This window comes from Melospiza melodia, chromosome 15 (assembly GCF_035770615.1).
Source record: "Melospiza melodia melodia isolate bMelMel2 chromosome 15, bMelMel2.pri, whole genome shotgun sequence".
Classification (NCBI taxonomy): Eukaryota; Metazoa; Chordata; class Aves; order Passeriformes; family Passerellidae; genus Melospiza; species Melospiza melodia.
In genome coordinates this window covers 6,547,732-6,565,709 of record NC_086208.1, presented here as the reverse complement: position 1 = coordinate 6,565,709, position 17,978 = coordinate 6,547,732, and the positions used below count along the sequence as shown (strand labels likewise).

The following is a 17,978-nucleotide window of genomic DNA, read 5'->3' as shown; positions in this document are numbered from 1 at the left end:
CAAGAATTAGGCAAGATCCCAGTTCTGAAATAAGCCCCCTACAGAAAAGAGACCTCACCAATGGGAACAATCACTTTTTATACCAGCAAAGGCTCTTCACCTTTCTGGTTAAGCTGTCTCACTGACAGCTGCAGCTGTTAAAGACTTGAAGAGTTAGACGCTAGTGTCACTCCAGTAGGGAACAGATTTTAAAATCCATACAAAATTATAAAAGTGTGTCTTCATGAGTTTATGAATTAAATATAAAGGCACCTTCTGGCAGTCAAGTGTGAATATATTTGCTGCCTAAGGACAGGACATCACTTAAAAGGACAACTGAGAGACCTTAACAGTGACTCTGATTTATTATGAATGGACTGAAGTAGTTAAAAATAAATGTTAGAGTGCTAGGAAACTGATGATAAATGCTTTTCAAGGGTCTGGTTCTTTGGGAAGTCATTCTTCTCATGCATGTTTCATTGATTCAGTCCTCTAACTTAAGGCAGTCCAAAAAACCAAGTAAGCACTCAGAAAATAATGGAGCAGCTGCATCCATACTGGTCAATTATCTCCAGTAATTGCCTGCAATTGATTTTAGTTTTCACTAATTTCACAATCTTAAGGCCAGTATGTTCCTTAAATAAGTATCTGATGAGCAGGTGCAAATAATAGTATCAATAAAAATGAACGCTTTAAAAAAATCATGATTTTACAACAAACATCCTAAAAGAGATAACTGCACAATAACTGAAAGGGTGTGAGATTTAACCAAAGTCTCAATGCACTCAGCAATATAACCCCATCTCTAGGAAGCTCCAAGTGCTGCAGTCCAAGCAGCAGCAGTGCCCAGGCTCCACGTGCAGAGTGCCAGAGGTGCTGTGCAGGGCAGGGGGTGTTATCTGCGGCCCAGGAAGCCTGGCTGTCTGTTTGCCACGCGGCTGCAGGAGGCACAGCACGCTGACTTGTAGTAGGTGTACACACAGAGCCGCGCCTGAACCACCACGTTGCAGTTGTAGTATTTATCCTTGCAGTTCTCATCTGCGCAGAGAAAGGAAGAGAGAGGAAACTAAGGGAAACAGTACTAGAGCAACAAATAACCAGTTCTCTTCCTTTGACCATGCAAAAACCCTTGGACCTGTATTTAAACATTCATTGTCAGGTTAAAACATATTATCTAAGCAAATAAATTAGATTATTTAGGATTTCATATAAAGATACATAAAGCACTTAAAAAATGTAGCAATCCCCATTTCCCCAGGTTTTTGATGTTATCTTAAAGTATGTTGAATAATTCTCAACTGAAAGTTGCTGGAGAACATTCAGAGTTAAAACTGCCTCCAAATTCTTGCATCTTTCTCTTCCTAGACATTCTCATTACTATAAAAATCAAATCTCTATGAGATGAATGACTAATTCCAATGCAAATTAAGTGCATCCCTGTATTTACTATATACAAAAGACAATTGCTTCATTGCACTTAATACCTTAGTTTAATTTTGTTGGTTCTTTTAGAACTTGTTTCCAAATACAGTATATAATGATCCTTTTTTTTTTTGCTTTAAATAGTCTTCCAAGAGAAATCTTGGAGAATGCAAGGAGGCAGCAGAAAAACACCCTGAATTTACCATTTTCACAGAAGCAGATCTCTCACATTCTCAGCAACATCAAGAACAAGCCAGTTTCTCACACATTACAAGGAAAACATTTTCATTGGAAACCTACTTTTAAATCACAGAAAAGAGCTGTATTTTGTGTAAAAATAAAACCCTGAACTCAAGAAAGAAAATATACTATTGAAGACTCTAAGATAACTTCTCCACTAGATGGAGTTCCATAGTTATAACTACAGAAGTTTCCTCTGCCTTACCTATTTCAGGGACACAATCCTGTGTGTTACAGGGTTCCTTCTCCTCGGGTTTGAGCTGTGGGTCACACTGGGAACTGGCGGCCATGTCGTCCGACAGGCAGCGCACCTCGCGCAGCCGAAAGCCGCCTTCGCAGGACTTGGAACACTGAAACAATTAACTGAGCTCATGAAGGCCATAGGAGATGTGCCATTACAGAAAGTAAACAAGGGAACCCTGATGCCAGAGCCAGCTATCACTGCAGCCTTTTATCAACTTCACCCTACTGGTTTTTATTTTCTACCTAGGAAGCCCTTATTATACAGGGAAAAGATTCCCCAACATTTTTGACCACAGGAGCAACAACCAGACAAATAAACATAGTGGATGCTGTGCAACTGAAATCAAGCCAGAACAGTTCCCTTTCTGAATTTATTACTTAGCATCTGCTTCTTTAATTAGTCTGGTTGTTCTCTGCTCATTTAGATGTATCTCCCAAATCTACTCTTTCCATAGTGCTCACATTTTCTGCTTTAAGATTTTAACTGCACTGAACTTTATTACTTGACTGCCCTGCCCTCCACTCTCCCTTTTGCCATTTAAATACAAGCAAGAATATTTTTAATTACCTTTTTTTTTTCCCTAGCACTCAATTATTTTTCACTTCTTGCAGCACAATGATTTTACTAACCTTTGTAAGTTTCTTTGAATTTCTAAAGGAAATATTTCTGTGCTCCTTCAGGGTCTGTTATGAAGCCAGAGACTTTTGTACTTGCTTGTTATGGTACTTTTAAAGCCAATTATTACACATTTCTGCCCATACTGAAGCAAATCCCCATTGGCCAAGGATTTTGCCTGAGTGAGGTCTTTGAGATTTGGCTCACTGTCCAGTTTGACCTAATGCTCAAAAACTTAATTAAACCTGGGTCATTTATGATTAAAACCTTAATAGCCCAAAACTAGTAAGAATGTTTTCTTTCTGACTTTTTTGGCATCATTATTTCTTTTCCTAACACTGCATAAACAACTTATCATGATTATAAAATCATATATTGTAAAAAACTAACCAAAGTAGTCTCAATATTATATTTTTAAAGTGTTTTTTCATCCTCCAGTACAACCTTTACCCACATTTGAAAGGGCAGCCATGTGCAACAGTAACAGAACATGGATTTTTCTAGTTACTCCTGTAACATGCCTGTATGGAATACTGTCATTATTCCACATCCAGCCATAAGGACTTCAGGTCTACAGAGATCTTAAGCACTTAGAAGGGAACGAAGACTCACATCACACTTTACACAAACCATTCTGAGCTGCATCCACATTGCAGAGCTGCCAGTGGCAATGTGACGTATGGCTCAACAAAGGGTCCAAGTGACTGCATTCAATACAGAGTCATCTCGTTCCAAGATGACAATGGACTTCTTGATTTTCATTTAGGACAAAAATGTTGATTTCTTTTAGTAGAGAACCAATAAACTATGTCAGCTATAGGAAATTACAGATGAAATGGAAGTGTTTTGTGGCACAGTGGTGAATGTAGCTGGTCCACTTCCAGAGGAAACTGAAGATACATGAAGCTGTACAACACATTTTCTCCCACTGAAGTTCTAAGTTTTATAGTGAAGAGTAAAATATTATGGTCAAACTGACTCTAAGAAATGAATACATCCCTCATTCTTTATTAAATACTCCTTAATTTTAATGAAACTAGAGATCTAAAAGGAACTTCTAAGTGCACCACACTGTCTCACCGTAAGGGCCAAACCAAGGTTATAAAACAGGAAGATTCTATGAAGAAGACATCAATGATACAAAGACAACTGTGCAGTGTCTCTTTCTGGTCAAGATACTTCCTGAATTTTCTATGTTCCACCAGGCAAAGAGTATACTTTCTTTTTATTATCATTCCTATGCAAAGTTAAATCAATTTCATAATGGGTGGTTGTATGCAAATGGGTGTTGTATGTAGTGTTCTCTTTCAATACAAACAGAAAAAGATGTGTCAAACAAAGTACAGGAAAACATGACAGACTTACTGTGCTCCATTCTGTATGAAACCACTTAGATCCACATGGTTTGAGGTAGCAGGACTGCTGGCTGGGAGGTTTTTCCAAATATGAACATTCATAGGGGTTCAAAACTTCAAAATTACCTTCAGTTTTCCTAACACAAATTACTTCTCTCTGCTGAGTTCCACTACCACATTCAGTAGAGCACTGTATCAGGGAACAAAAAAAAGTGGGAAAATCTAGTATTCTCCTCATGTCCTTCAACTTATTTACAGAGTAACATTTCTCCACATCACATGCTACCATGGACTCAAAACATTTCTAATTATCTTAATGAAGAAGACATTTGACTCTAAGTGTAGCTCTGGAAAAATCTCAAAGTGTAGTTTTACCTGTAGCTATAAAAGAAACTGGTATTTATTTTCTCAATCAACAGAGACACATAACTCACTTTCTCCATAAGCAGAGTTACTGTTTCTTGCTGAAGCAGGATCCTATGTGCTGCAGTGAACTTTGGAGGGTTATAAGGTTAAAGCACAGTTTTGCAGCTTTACAAAGCCTCACATTCTGTGCTGGTTTTAGAAAATGCCTTGATCTGCCAGGGTGTTATTTTCATGCTTGCAAGTATCTATGTGATGTAGTGTTGGTTCCAGTTCTGAAAAGTGAATTTGACTCACTTGGATTCCTACTGCCCATTTAAAGGTTAAGTACACACACAATACTGTTTCTGGCACTTGTAAAAAGGTTTTTAGAAGATGATTACAGCAACATATTGGTTTCAATGTGCATAAAGGACTACGGTTTTCAGAAGGCTTTTTCCAGCCTAAACCAATGAAACATTCCTAACACTGGGGATTTTCTTTATATTTTTGGTAGAATTTACAATCCCTTTACCAGATTCCCACAAAACTCTTGAGCTGAATGAAGAATCTTAAGATAAATGCACCTGAGTAAATTCTACAGGAAGTACAGTAACTGCACATTGCTTAACACAAATCATCTCTTTCAATGGTTCCTCCTAAAGGCACCACCTGAACATCCACCTTAGCTCTGGCAGGGGAAGGCCAGCCCTCAGTGTTCCCCAGTGCTCTGCCCTGATGACTGCTCTCATCTTGCTATTAAAAACCAGATAACCAGCCAGGCCTTGGCCAGTAGAACTGATGTTGTCAGACACAGCTTTCACATCAGTAAAGACTTTGATTGTGTGTATCAAACAATTCAATCGCAAAGAAAAAAGGTGAATTAAATGAATAGTCAGGATGCTCTGAACTGAACACCTTTCCAGCACAGCAAAAGTGGGTACAGAGTGCCTGTTCACTGTCTGGAGCGGTCTGAGTAACAAGGCCTGGATTTCATCTGTTATTAGAACTGCAGATAAAGATTTTTTAAATCTGAATTTGTTATTATTGTTATACATATTCTTATACACAATAATTACTACTTGTACTTGAAAGCATTAGCATAGCAGTAGCCCTGTAATCTCCCCCTCAGCTGTTCCAGTTTAACTTCCAGCTCCTTATCTCCTGGAAGGACTGTGGGACGTGCAATGCAGCGAGCTAACAGCACAGCTCCACCAAGCAGTCCCAAAGGCTCTCCAGGCAATGCCAGAGCCCACACAAAGGGACAAAAATGCCTGGGCATGAGTTACCAGCTTCTGAAATGCCTTTGTACTTGACAGAAGAATTGTTAATTTGGAGCAAGGGCTACTAGATGTGGATGAAGGAAGAATTTACTTGGAGGACAGAGTATCAGTATAGAGGCCACCAACCAAAATTTGTTCTTTTGCCCATTGTAATGGCTTTCAGTACAACAATACCAAAGCTAACTTTTGGATTTAGCCATTGCTTTGTGCCTTCCTTATCTTTTAGAAATGTCATATGCATATATATGTACAGGTATGTATCTCCTTGCATTTATGCACGATCACAAAGGCTCTACTTTAAGAATTTCACATCCACTGCTTTAGTGTTTACCTGAACATGCTGAGCAGAATTCTGTCACCATTCTTTTCATAAATACACTGGGTCAGTAGGTGAAAAACAAAAAATGAAGATAGAGAGGAGAAGAAAAGCAATTTTTTTTCTTTTCATCAAAGTAAAAAAACTCAGCAGATGCTGAAAAATATTGAACATCAACTCAGTAAAATACAGGGAAAAATACCAAATAATACTCTAGAGAGAAATACTCTAGATACCAAATAGCTATATTTGGTACCTAGAGTATTTAGATACTCTAAAATACAAAAAAATACTCTAGAGAGATGAAGAAATACCTTATGGCACACATCTTGATTGCATCAAAATACAAGTTCAAAGTGAAATACCAGCAGAAAAGCAACAGACGTGTTAGACTTGGTGCCTGGCTCACCTGTGTCCAGCCCCCAGCAAACCACTCGAGCCTGCCAGCGCAGGGCCCGTTGTTGCAGGGCGTTGTTTCCGCGGGTCTGTTGTTGCCGCAGCCCTCCAGGGGCAGGCTGCTGACGTGGTTGGTCATGCAGAGCACGGAGCGTGTGCGGATCCCGTCCCCGCACTCTGCCGAGCACTGCGAGAGACACAACCGGACACTGTGAGCCCTCAGACTGCATGCTGGGAAGGATGGAAGTTTGACATCAAAGTCTCACAGATATGTATGCTTAGCAGAAAGATTTTTAAATGTGGAACCTGAAGAAGGAATTGAGGTGGAAGCAAGTTTTGATGTAGAAGAAAAGAAGTGCTGAGCCAGTTTTACTGGATAACCAAGGAGGCAAAGGGTGTGTTAGTTAGAAGGGGTTTTTGTGACTTAGAGCAAAGGATAAACACACCTCAAACAAAAAGATGTTTTAACCAAGCAGAAAGATAGCAAAGGCAAACAAGTCAGCAAATGTTGCAAATACAAAAAAGATCTCAGAATTTTCAACTGCAAGAAAACTGAAAAACAACTTCTAGCTTAAACTGTAATGTACTAACTTTTAGTGATTGGAGAACAGTAACATGAATATGGTAATTATAGTAGTTATGAGAGCCTATAGATAAAAGTTAAGGTATAGATTGGTTCTACTGTATTAAGATGCTCAGCAAAGTATAGAATGCATTGTAACCAAAACCAAAGGGTCTCCAGGCCTGCCTGCAGCTGGAGCTGATGGCTGTAGGCACAGGCTCTGTCATCCTGACCCTGGACTGCTGTAACCTCTTGGATGGAATAAACTGCATTTGAAGAGCTGCCTGGAGTCCCATATCCCACATTTAGGCTCTTACAGCACAGGAAATGACAATGACAGTCATGGAAGTTCATTCATTCAAAGTCAATTATTTTTACTTGTAATTCAGCTGTAGCAAATTGCCTTCCAGTTTCATACTTCTGAAAACACTACAAGTAGTACCTTGTCCTTACAGTCAAAAATGAAAGGATTAATGAAGAAAGAAATTTCTTGGTTTACAGCTTTTTGTTAGCTTTCTCACTTTTCCTGTCTTCTCCCTGTCCATAAATTCTTCCAGTTTTCATTTTATTCATCTTTTTTCACACTAATTAGTAGCTCTGAGAATGGGTAATTGCAATAAAAATAGGACAGCAGTCCTATTTCAGCCTTTGTTTTGCTCTCCAGGTTTCTCATTCAAGCTGTCAGCCAGGTGGATCTTACACTGGCTGAAAGGACAAGGCCAGGAAAACTCTGAGGGCTGTGGCACTGGGAGTAAAGTGACTGCACAGCACATCCTGGAACTCTTCCATATAACAAACAGACAGTGTCTGACAGCACAGTGAAGTAGAAGAATGGAAATTATTTTGACAGGTCATTTCAAAAGATTCAGGTAAGTCCTCAGTAAGTAACTGTAACTACAACGAGTTATTGCCCAGCCTGTTTCACCTGAAAATTTTAAATTTTAGGAGAGGTGGCCATAGAAGCTTATGTCCATTCAATGTTACTTTTTAATGATATGACTTTCCAGTAACTAATGTTCACCATCCTGAAAAAGTTACACTGCTAAATTCTGAAAGCTCTTACTAAATAGTGATATGTAGATTCTTATGTCACCTATTCAGAGACAGTATGCATGTCATTCACAAGTCACAGGATAAATTCCATTTATGCCCTTAGAATTTGCTCTTTCATCTACTGAAGCAGGAAAGTATCTGGTATTTCACTGTCCTAAGCAGCATCAAACTATTGACATTTAAAAAAAAGAAACATGCCAATGAAATAAAGTCTCATGTTTGACTGTTCCTTTGTTGCTTAATTATTTCTTGATCTTCCCTTTTGTTTTCTGTTAAAATGCATTTAGCATTCTGTGTATAGACCATTAACAAAGAAGAAAAACCTATGTGCAGCTTACTGAAAGATATGTACACAACAGAATTTAAACAAAGCAATTATATTTTACATGCAAAGAAACCCACAAATAAATATGCAATGTATGATAGAAAAAGATGCATTTGATTTCTATTTCAGATTTTATTTTTAACATACAATGTAATTAGGAGAAACTGTGTATTACTTCCACAATGAGCACCACATTCCTTGTGAATGAATATAACTCTGCATTAGAACATTTTAAAGATTTTATTGACTAAGAATGAGTCAAAAAACTGGTATTGAGACAAAAAGCTGTCCATTAACTTGATTTAGCTGCCATTGGTAACAGTGTCAGGGTTCACTTCCAATAGTTCAGCTGCAGAACAGCAGATGCCATGCCAACGCCACTATTAACAACAGGACCAACCAACACAGTCACTCATCTTCCTGAGAGAGCCCAGGGACTGAAAATGCCATTGGTAGCAAACTGCTCTTTGCTCACTTGCAGGGAGGAACACTGGTTACTTGTGTGAAACATGTAGTCATGTTACACTTATTTCACTGACAGAGAACAGAAAACCACTTTTCCTATCAGCAAGTTGAGTTCTTTCACAAGATGTTCAAATAGAGTAGCAAAGCTTTGCTGAAATGGAATACCTAGGGAACTAAAGAAGTGATCCATCTCTTTAGAAGCAATTTTTCTAACAAAGTACAATTTTGGAAAAAATGGAAACTCAGATTTCTTCCTCCATCTGCAAGATCAAGTAATTAAGCTTCTCTTAAATTATGCCTAGAAGTAACATGATGAACCTTTTCTGTTGGTGGTGCACAACAAAATTTTCCACCTTCAAGCAGGTATGTAAAACAGATTCACCTCCTCAGCAAACCAATTTCATGGCTAAGGAGTCCTTTTCAAGGTAAACTGGTAAATTCTTGAAACTGCAAGAATAATGTAAATAGTGCTAGCAGTGAACATTTTCCTGTTCACATAAACTACAACTAAACTACAGCTAAACGACACCCATTTCAGACAGGCCACTCACAGGTGAGCTGAGCCCCACACCCTGGCTCCCACTCAAACCTACAGAAATCAATTCTGTGGCTGTTCCCATTCCAAGTGTGCCCAATTACATTAAGCAGAGAGAACTTATGCATATACTCTGCAAATACTTTTCTTATTGATAACTAATTTTCATTTGACAATCTAGTTTGCTTTTCTGCTTTTCAAACAAGAGCTGGGAGCAAATTTAGTCTGTAAAGTCATCCAGAAAATCTCCCTAGTCTTATGTTTTAAATGATTATGTTATGAACTAGGCTTGCATATCAAATAACAGAGGAAATACCAAATGGGAAGGTATAGGGTTGTTCCACTCTCTGCTGCAAGATTTTACTACAGATTAACTACTCTCTAAGGATTTACAAAGCAAACTTAAACCTGAATGTTTCACATTATGCATTTTTTTAAAAATGGTTTTATCTCATTTTCAGCAAAAAATCTTCCCTGTGAAAACCATAGATTTCTAAGGTCCAAGGCAGAGTGTAGGGAGTTGGATAATGAATCTTTTCCCCTTGTTTTTCACAACTGACACACCCATTACTTTCAATTTGGTGCCATTGATTTGTTGCATTAATACACAGTAACTGCCATAACCTAACATTGTGAAACATGAGGAACTTTCACAAGCTGCAACTTTATTCTGTCCTATTATTAAAGATATTTTGTTTCACAGTCTTGTTTTAATTGGCACAAATTCCTCAGAAACCTCCGTCTGTGTTTTAAGGAGTCTGCCATTTTTCCTCTTCCTGAGGTCCTTCCCTCATGAGTTCAATTTCAGAAGCTTTCCATACCCATTAAAAACTAAAAATAAAACCCCTCATTCAGGGCTCTGATACTTGTCGGAAAGCAGCTGACTAGCAGTCCAGGAAAATAAGGCAAGTTCCTGCAAACTTGGAAAACTGTGAGTGGAAGCCTGAATTTTTGTCACAGCTACAACACAAGGGTAGAGCAGGAAAATCCCTTTTAGCAGTGCCAGTTCCCCTTCACTAACGTGCCAGCCCTACTCACTGCACTCAAATGGGGCAGCAGAGCACAGGAGAGTGGCAGCAGGAATTCTCCTGGGCCTCCAGAGAGCTTTCACAGAGGCCTCAGCATCACTGCTAGCCTTAATTAAAGTTTTAAATAACAACCAATTGAGTTTGAATAAAACACCCCCATTTGTGCAGGATTTCTGTCTACCACACTTTTAACCTTCATCACCTTAATTATCTCCCACAAGATAGTACAGACTTTTACAGTCATCTGCCTGATGTTACTGCAGAAAAAAAAATCTATGTTTCAAATACATTTATAAAACTCCTTAACATTATTTGACCTACTCTGAGAAAATCCATTTCAGAAAGGATTTTAGACAGATTATGTAACCTTTGTTTTTCCAATAATACACGCAGAATCGTATTTCAGAAGATCATTTCTGCCACAGCAGATGGGGGCAGATTTTCAAAGGACATAAATCTACTGAGAGCTGCCTTGATTTCTTACCAAAAAACAAAACAAAACAAAAAAGTAAAAGGGAGTGAAGGGAGAAACATCTTTATGCACTGTCAAAACATTTTCTGATACCTAGATTTATATAGTTTCCCTTCAGAGTGGACCTATGCATGCAGCAGGTGCTGAGTCATTGCAGCAGCTCCATGGCACCCTCCAAGCCCAGCACCAATGTCCCCTCAGGTGATCACCAGTGCCAATGTCCCCTCAGGTGATCACCAGTGCCAATGTCCCCTCAGTGATCAGCAGCACCAATGTCCCCTCAGGTGATCAGCAGCACCAATGTCCCCTCAGGTGATCACCAGTGCCAATGTCCCCTCAGGTGATCACCAGTGCCAATGTCCCCTCAGTGATCAGCAGCACCAATGTCCCCTCAGTGATCAGCAGCACCAATGTTCCCTCAGGTGATCACCAGCACCAATGTCCCCTCAGTGATCAGCAGCACCAATGTCCCCTCAGGTGATCACCAGCACCAATGTCCCCTCAGTGATCAGCAGCACCAATGTCCCCTCAGGTGATCAGCAGCACCAATGTCCTCTCAGTGATCAGCAGCACCAATGTTCCCTCAGGTGATCAGCAGCACCAATGTCCCCTCAGTGATCACCAGTGCCAATGTCCCCTCAGGTGATCAGCAGCGCCAATGTCCCCTCAGTAATCACCAGTGCCAATGTCCCCTCAGGTGATCAGCAGCACCAATGTCCCCTCAGTGATCACCAGTGCCAATGTCCCCTCAGGTGATCACCAGCACCAATGTCCCCTCAGTGATCAGCAGCACCAATGTCCCCTCAGGTGATCAGCAGCACCAATGTCCTCTCAGTGATCAGCAGCACCAATGTTCCCTCAGGTGATCAGCAGCACCAATGTCCCCTCAGTGATCACCAGTGCCAATGTCCCCTCAGGTGATCAGCAGCGCCAATGTCCCCTCAGGTGATCAGCAGTGCCAATGTCCCCTCAGTGATCAGCAGCACCAATGTCCCCTCAGTGATCAGCAGCACCAATGTCCCCTCAGTGATCAGCAGCGCCAATGTCCCCTCAGGTGATCAGCAGTGCCAATGTCCCCTCAGTGATCAGCAGCACCAATGTCCCCTCAGTGATCAGCAGTGCCAATGTCCTCTCAGTGATCAGCAGCAGGGAAGGCACCTCTGTGCTCTGGCTCAGTGTCCCTCCCTGCAGAGCTGCCGGCACTGCCAGGACCCGAGTGCAGCAGCACTCTGAGGGGCCCTTGCCCAGCCTCACCTGTCCCAGGCACACCCTGCTCAAGGCCCCTTTAACCTCTGCTCCATCAGTCCTTGCCTGGGTTTCCTCAGAGAGGTGCCTTTGCCTGGCCACAGCCTGCCCTTCCATGATGCCTCCCCTGGGGTTCCCTCCAGCCCATGCCTGGCTCTGCCCCATGGCCACAGATCATCCCCAGGGTGGCTGGGTCTGCCCCTGGGCCCTGCCCCATTGCCACAGACCTGCCCCAGGGTGGCTGGGCTGGGTCTGACCCTGGGCTCTGTCCCTGCTCTGACCCTGAGCTTGACCCTGCCCCTGGCTCGTCACTGATCTTGTCTGACAGTCTGGACCCTGCCGGGGCCCTGCCTGCCACCCTCCTTGTGACACAGGTACAGCCAGGCAGGCTTCAGGGGCTGAACTGGGGCATGGCAAGGCCAGGTTACAAGGAAACACAAATCTCTGTAGACTTTGGCCACCTTTCTATTAAACCCTCCTGGCTTTACGTTTCATTGCAAATATGAAGTGAGTTTATATGGAAATAGAAGGTTTGCATTCTTTACATATTCATATGTAAAGAATGCAAACCTTCTATTTCCATATAAATCCCAAATGAAATCAATGAAAAAGGGTATTTTATCTTGGTTTTATTTTATACTAAAACAAATAAAGGCTGATAATAAAAAATAACTAACTCTTGCACAAGCTTAATGGTGGTTTTCCTTTTTTTCCCCATGATTCAGGAGATTTTTAAGTGAAGTATGCAGATTTAAATAAAAAACAGTGAAAGAAGAGTGTAAGCTACAATATTCATTGGTGGTTCCAGATTTGACTGGTCAACAAACACACTTGAACCTTTTAGGCAATGTTTATAATTGAGAGGAATGATGCATTGATTTTTACGAAGTTCTCCTTTTACTACAGTTCTTTTGCAGGAGATTATTACAGAAGCATTGCTGTTACTCCTTTTAATGAAGAGTGAAATCCAGAGCATGTGTTTGGTTTGTTTTGATTATGTTCCCTGATGTGCAGCGTTTTTCCTTTCTTCCCAAGATTTTATTTTGGCCGCAGAATCTCATTAACATCTAAGAACTGTTTGTATTTTGGCTTCTTTTCTAAGTAGGCTCTAAACATAAAATGAGAAACAAATGAACAGAGGAGATGGCAATGAGGAATAAACAAAAATGCAGGAGGGAAATGCTCCAGCTAGCTGGAAGGAAATATTGGTGAGTCTCCCATTGCTGTAAATCAGGAGAATGCAGTCTCCCGCTCCTGACCCATAGGAGAAATAAACTTTCCAGCAATTAGAGCTGTCAAAGAATCAGTCATGTGAAATGTTTGCAAGAATCTCATCTGCTCCCATCAATCCCATTTTGTTGCTAAGTTCAGTAAGGTTCACCAGATTTCCTCTACTGATTAATGGACGCTGTTTGGTGGAACTCTGCTGCTTTAATGCAGGATGACATCTTTAGAGAATTATGAGACAGGAAGCAATCTTTCTACAAATGCACATAAAAATATCAGAAAAGTTTGTCCAGACTCTCTATAGGCAAAAGAGGTTAAAGATCATACAGAAGTCAAAGCCATGAAACTTAAGTTAATTGTCTTATTTATGCCCAAGAAAGAGCAATAAATGCAAAGACAGGCACAGACAAAGTAAGACCAACCAGTTTCACTTTGCTACTACAGACTTTTAACCTGTAATCTTTTCCATTGAAGTGCATGAAAATTTCTGCTTCTCTCAAGACTGAGCCTGGGGGTATCAATAGATGGTGTTTAGACCTATTTCCCATACAAGGAACAAGAGTATACACTTCAGAAAAGAAGTGTTTCTTTCCCAAGAACGAATTGCTTTTCCTCCCTTCCTTTCCAGAGCACACATGGTGGCCACACATCTTGTTTGTGTAACATACGCTCAATGGACTCTGATACCTGTTTATCAAAATATCACAAATCAAGAACTGCATTGTCTTAGGAACATGAAGGGGTTTTTAGTTACATATATAAAAATTCAGTGTGTGCAGAAACCAACACCAAGGAGGTCAATGCCATGGGGCGAAACAGGTGGCCCATAAAATACATAAATACATTGTGGGAAAACAAGCCTGGAGAACAGGGCAAGAAGGCAGCCAAGTGTTATTTACAGGGTAAAGCAACATATAGCCCACCCCTGGGAAGGAAACACAACTCCTACACACAAATTTGTATATGCTCTACAGATTTTTTAAGTGCATATATGTAATATTGCTGAAGTCACATTTAGGGAAAAGTAATGATAGTTACTAGCTCAGAGCCACAGAAACTATTAATGATAATACAGGTAACTAGCATGATTTCTGCATCAATTAAAATTTTGCATGGTCTCATTAAAATAAGATAACAAAATCTCTTCACCATTCCTAAATTGGATCACTTTCTTTTCTTAAAACAGTGTAAAAGAATACCCATGTCAAATTCTGCACAAATATGAAATGCTGAAATTGAACATCTGCTGCAGCAAAGACAATGGCAATTTTTTATGTTGCTGCATTTTTTTTCTTGATGTTTTGCTAGTTAACCAAGGCTATATTGTAATAGCCCATGCATCCCATCAATCCAGACAGGGAAGTCTGATCTATCCCTTGCTGAAAGAAGAAGTATATTCCTAACCAATCTCTGACAGGCTTCTGGAAATCTCTACTTGCTGCATGTGCAACTGTACACATGAAGTGTTTGCAAAGTGGGTTCAGAAAAGGCCTTCTCTTCCAGCAGTAACTAAGTTTGAACTCAACCATTTCAAAGTTCCAAAAGTTATGATAAGTTCTTTTACCTCTTATTTCTAGGCATGGCTGAAATGTCAAAATACAATGGGAAAGACTGTTCTGTGGTATTTCCAGCTGGGACTTAAAGTAGGCATGTAATAAAGCTCACAAAGAAGGTCTGTTCTTGTGAGATTTCCACCACAGTTTTGCAGACTCAAGAGGTTTGAACAAGCTTTTTTAAAACATTTGAACTTTTGGCTGCTTATCTGAACCATTTGTGGCTGCCCATCGCTGATCTATGTTTATTGCTGAAGTGTGGCTTGGCTTAGAGTACTTTTTAAGGAACTGTTTTGGGAAATGACACATGCAAAGCAAGTTTACCTGGGAATGACCATTTCTATTCCATGACAGAATTCTCTTGTTTTTGAACACTCCTGTACAAAGAAAGAGAAATTTCTGCTCCTAAGCTGCAGCCCTTTCAAGGCACAAGAGGACAGCTAATGGCCAATGACCTGACCTTGCAAAGCTGTTCACTGCTGCTGTATTTCACTGCTTGCCCCTGAATGTCTCAACATCCCAGTTATGAGGTATGTGTGAATCTTAGGAGATCCTGCATGTTTCACCTCAAATCTACTTTTTTTCCTGAAATAAGCTGTTTCTTACATCCTCTTTGTGAATCAAACTCCAAACCCACTCCTGGCAGAAGTGATGGTGAATAATGCCAACTACAGTAGCAAGCATTTGGAAGAAATTAATCTGTACACTTATATAAACTGAGAAGGTAACAAAATCCATTCTTTACTCTCCAGCCCTAAAAAGTCTGTGGTAAAAAAAAAAAAACCTCCAACATTTTCCACATTACCTGCTTCACTTCTATGTCTCATTTAACATGTATAAATAAGCATAATAACATTCTACAGTTATAACCTTCAGCTCAAAAGCTGCTTTTAATTCTGCAGAGAACTAAGTATCAGTGTAAAATAATCAAGAGGATGGTGCTAGAGTTTTCACAGCAATGTCTGTGCTTTATGTGGTGGAACTGCACTGGACAACAGCAGCTGGGCAAAATGATGTCTTTGAGGGTATAATGGATTTAACAGCACTGTAGAAAGAACAGATCTGTGAGGGGGAAAAAAGGCAGGAAAAAAAAAGCACTGCCATTTCCCTATAGCAAAATCTCTGCCCTTTGCACTAATACCTCTGCTTCTCCTGGTATCATTCTGTCCATACTATGCAGGAGCATACACTGGAAAAAAAAAGTCATAATGACACAGATTAAATAGTCTATAGCTTTGTTTCCTTTATAAAATCTATTTGAGTTGTCTGAGGGCTGAAAATTTTGCAGACCTTGTAACAAGAATCTGATTAGCCTTTTAAAGTTCTGTGACATAGCAGGTACCTGCCCTACTTGAGAAGTTCCAGCTCCATCTTGGCATCTAAACCACGTGGAATATCTGAGTGTCCAAACTAATGCCCAGCCTGTGAGCCTGACACTCCTGGCTTTCAGAGGTACTATCACAAAGTGATCTAAATAATGAAATCATGAAGTCATGAATGTACTCTTACAGCTTCACTGATAAATTATGTTATTTGTCTGTCAAAGCAAAGACAGACTGAAGGCTGGACTTGCCTACAGATGAAACGGATATGCAAGCATCCACAAGAGGGACCAAAATATCAGGCTCTTCTCAGCCCATGTTTGTAAGACTCTTAATGAGAGCATCTAAATATCACCACTGAACAACAACTCTGAGCCCAATCATGAAACAAGTTAAATCACCACTGGTGTTACTGCTTTCATGCAGAGAATCTGTCTCATTGGAAGAATATTAACCCCAATATCCAGGTTCACAAAATACAAGAGCCTGAATCAAGCCTGCCTGAGTTTATGAAGTTGTTCTACTCTTTTCACACCTATGAGATAATTGGTTTATGGGTTGAACTTAAACCCAGACATCAGGCCTCAAATCTATATCCCTTAACAAAACAGTGGGGAAACTTTTAAGAGTCTGAATCTTGAGAGTCAGCACTAAGCCAGAAGAATAATAAATTTCAGTACACTCAATATTTTGGAAAGTTCAGACTCAGAGCCAATTCTAAGTCTGGACATTTGGCCATGTACCCACAGGCTTGCCCTTTCTAGGCATTCTTGCATCTTAACACAAACTCAAGAAGCCCTTGGGATATTATTTTTTTTGTTTGCTTTTGCCTGTTTAAAAGACCAAGAATAAACATGGAAAATAAGATTACTCCTTTTATGGCTATACAGATGTGTATTTTTAACATTCTGATGCTCTTGTTTTAGAAGGTTTGTCAGGATAAAGATACTGAGAAGCCTTACCCTGTCACTCCATTCTGTAAGGAACCAGCTCTTGGCACAGGGGCCCATGTCGCAGTTCTCGATGTCATTTGGCCGCAGCTTCATGTTACATTCCTCATCATCAACAACGTCCCCAAGGTTGCTGACACACTTCACATCTCGAGTCCTCTGCCCCACTCCACAAGGCACTGAACACTGGGACAAAAGGGAGGCTGCATCAGGGCTCTGTGCAAAGACTGCAATGGTTTACCAGGGAGCTGGGATCATAAAGTTCATTCATTTATTCCTGCTAAGACATCTTTCTGGTTAGGAAACCAATGGTCATAGTTAAGCAGGGATTTATTGAACTAAGATTTGCTTATTTCCAAGGTTTTTAATATTCCACTTTGTTTTGACAAAACCAAATTGATGTTTGATTAGTGATCCCTGGAAGAAAATTTGTATTCTTTCTGAGGCATTCTACCCCAAATGAATGGATCCTACTTACTGAGGTCCACTCAGTCCTGATCTGCCACTCGCTGCAGATCTTGAGCTGGCAGGTGCTGGTGGTGTCGGGCTTCTCCAGGTGCTGGCAGCGGTACTGCTGCACGGTCAGCGTGCGGTTGGCGTAGATCTGCCGGCACAGGATCTGCCGGTGCTGCATCCCCAGCCCGCACGTCTTGCTGCACTCAGACCACTCCCCTATGTCCCAGCTGCAGTGAAAAGAAAAGGATATCTTTGTTCCACAAAGAATTCTCTAACACTGATCTTAACAGAACTGGAATGACATGATTCTTATGCTGGTCCAGAATCCTATAAAATCCCACTTCAGTCTCTGTGTGTGCAGCGATCCCTTAGGGAGGCACCATCACACACTTGTTTACACAGCCTTCCTGCAGAGGCTGGTAACTGTGAGCATGGATACAGATTGCACAATTCATGGTCTCAAGGCATACTGCAAATGTTACTCAAGCCTGTAACAGCTGCTTGGTTTTTAGAAGAATGTGTCTGTAATATATATTACTGCTCTAATGACACTTCTGAAAATATTTAATATGTGCTGTATTTTTCTGCAGCAA

The 17,978-nt window shown here is 40.5% G+C and overlaps 1 protein-coding gene across 3 annotated transcripts in view; it reads right to left on the bottom strand.

Moving 5' to 3' along the window:
* Positions 1-325: 325 nt before the first annotated feature.
* The window catches only part of THSD4 (thrombospondin type 1 domain containing 4), a 232,051-nt gene continuing 214,398 nt past the window's right edge, over positions 326-17,978 (bottom strand). For all 3 annotated transcript variants that reach the window (XM_063169561.1, XM_063169562.1, XM_063169563.1), the window contains 6 exons: positions 17,408-17,612; positions 16,942-17,115; positions 6,206-6,379; positions 3,866-4,045; positions 1,847-1,991; positions 326-1,017 (listed from right to left, as the gene is read on the bottom strand). In XM_063169561.1, the coding sequence (XP_063025631.1) occupies positions 875-1,017; positions 1,847-1,991; positions 3,866-4,045; positions 6,206-6,379; positions 16,942-17,115; positions 17,408-17,612 (1,021 nt within the window). In that variant the 3' untranslated portion in view covers positions 326-874. The remainder of the gene's footprint in view (positions 1,018-1,846; positions 1,992-3,865; positions 4,046-6,205; positions 6,380-16,941; positions 17,116-17,407; positions 17,613-17,978) is intronic.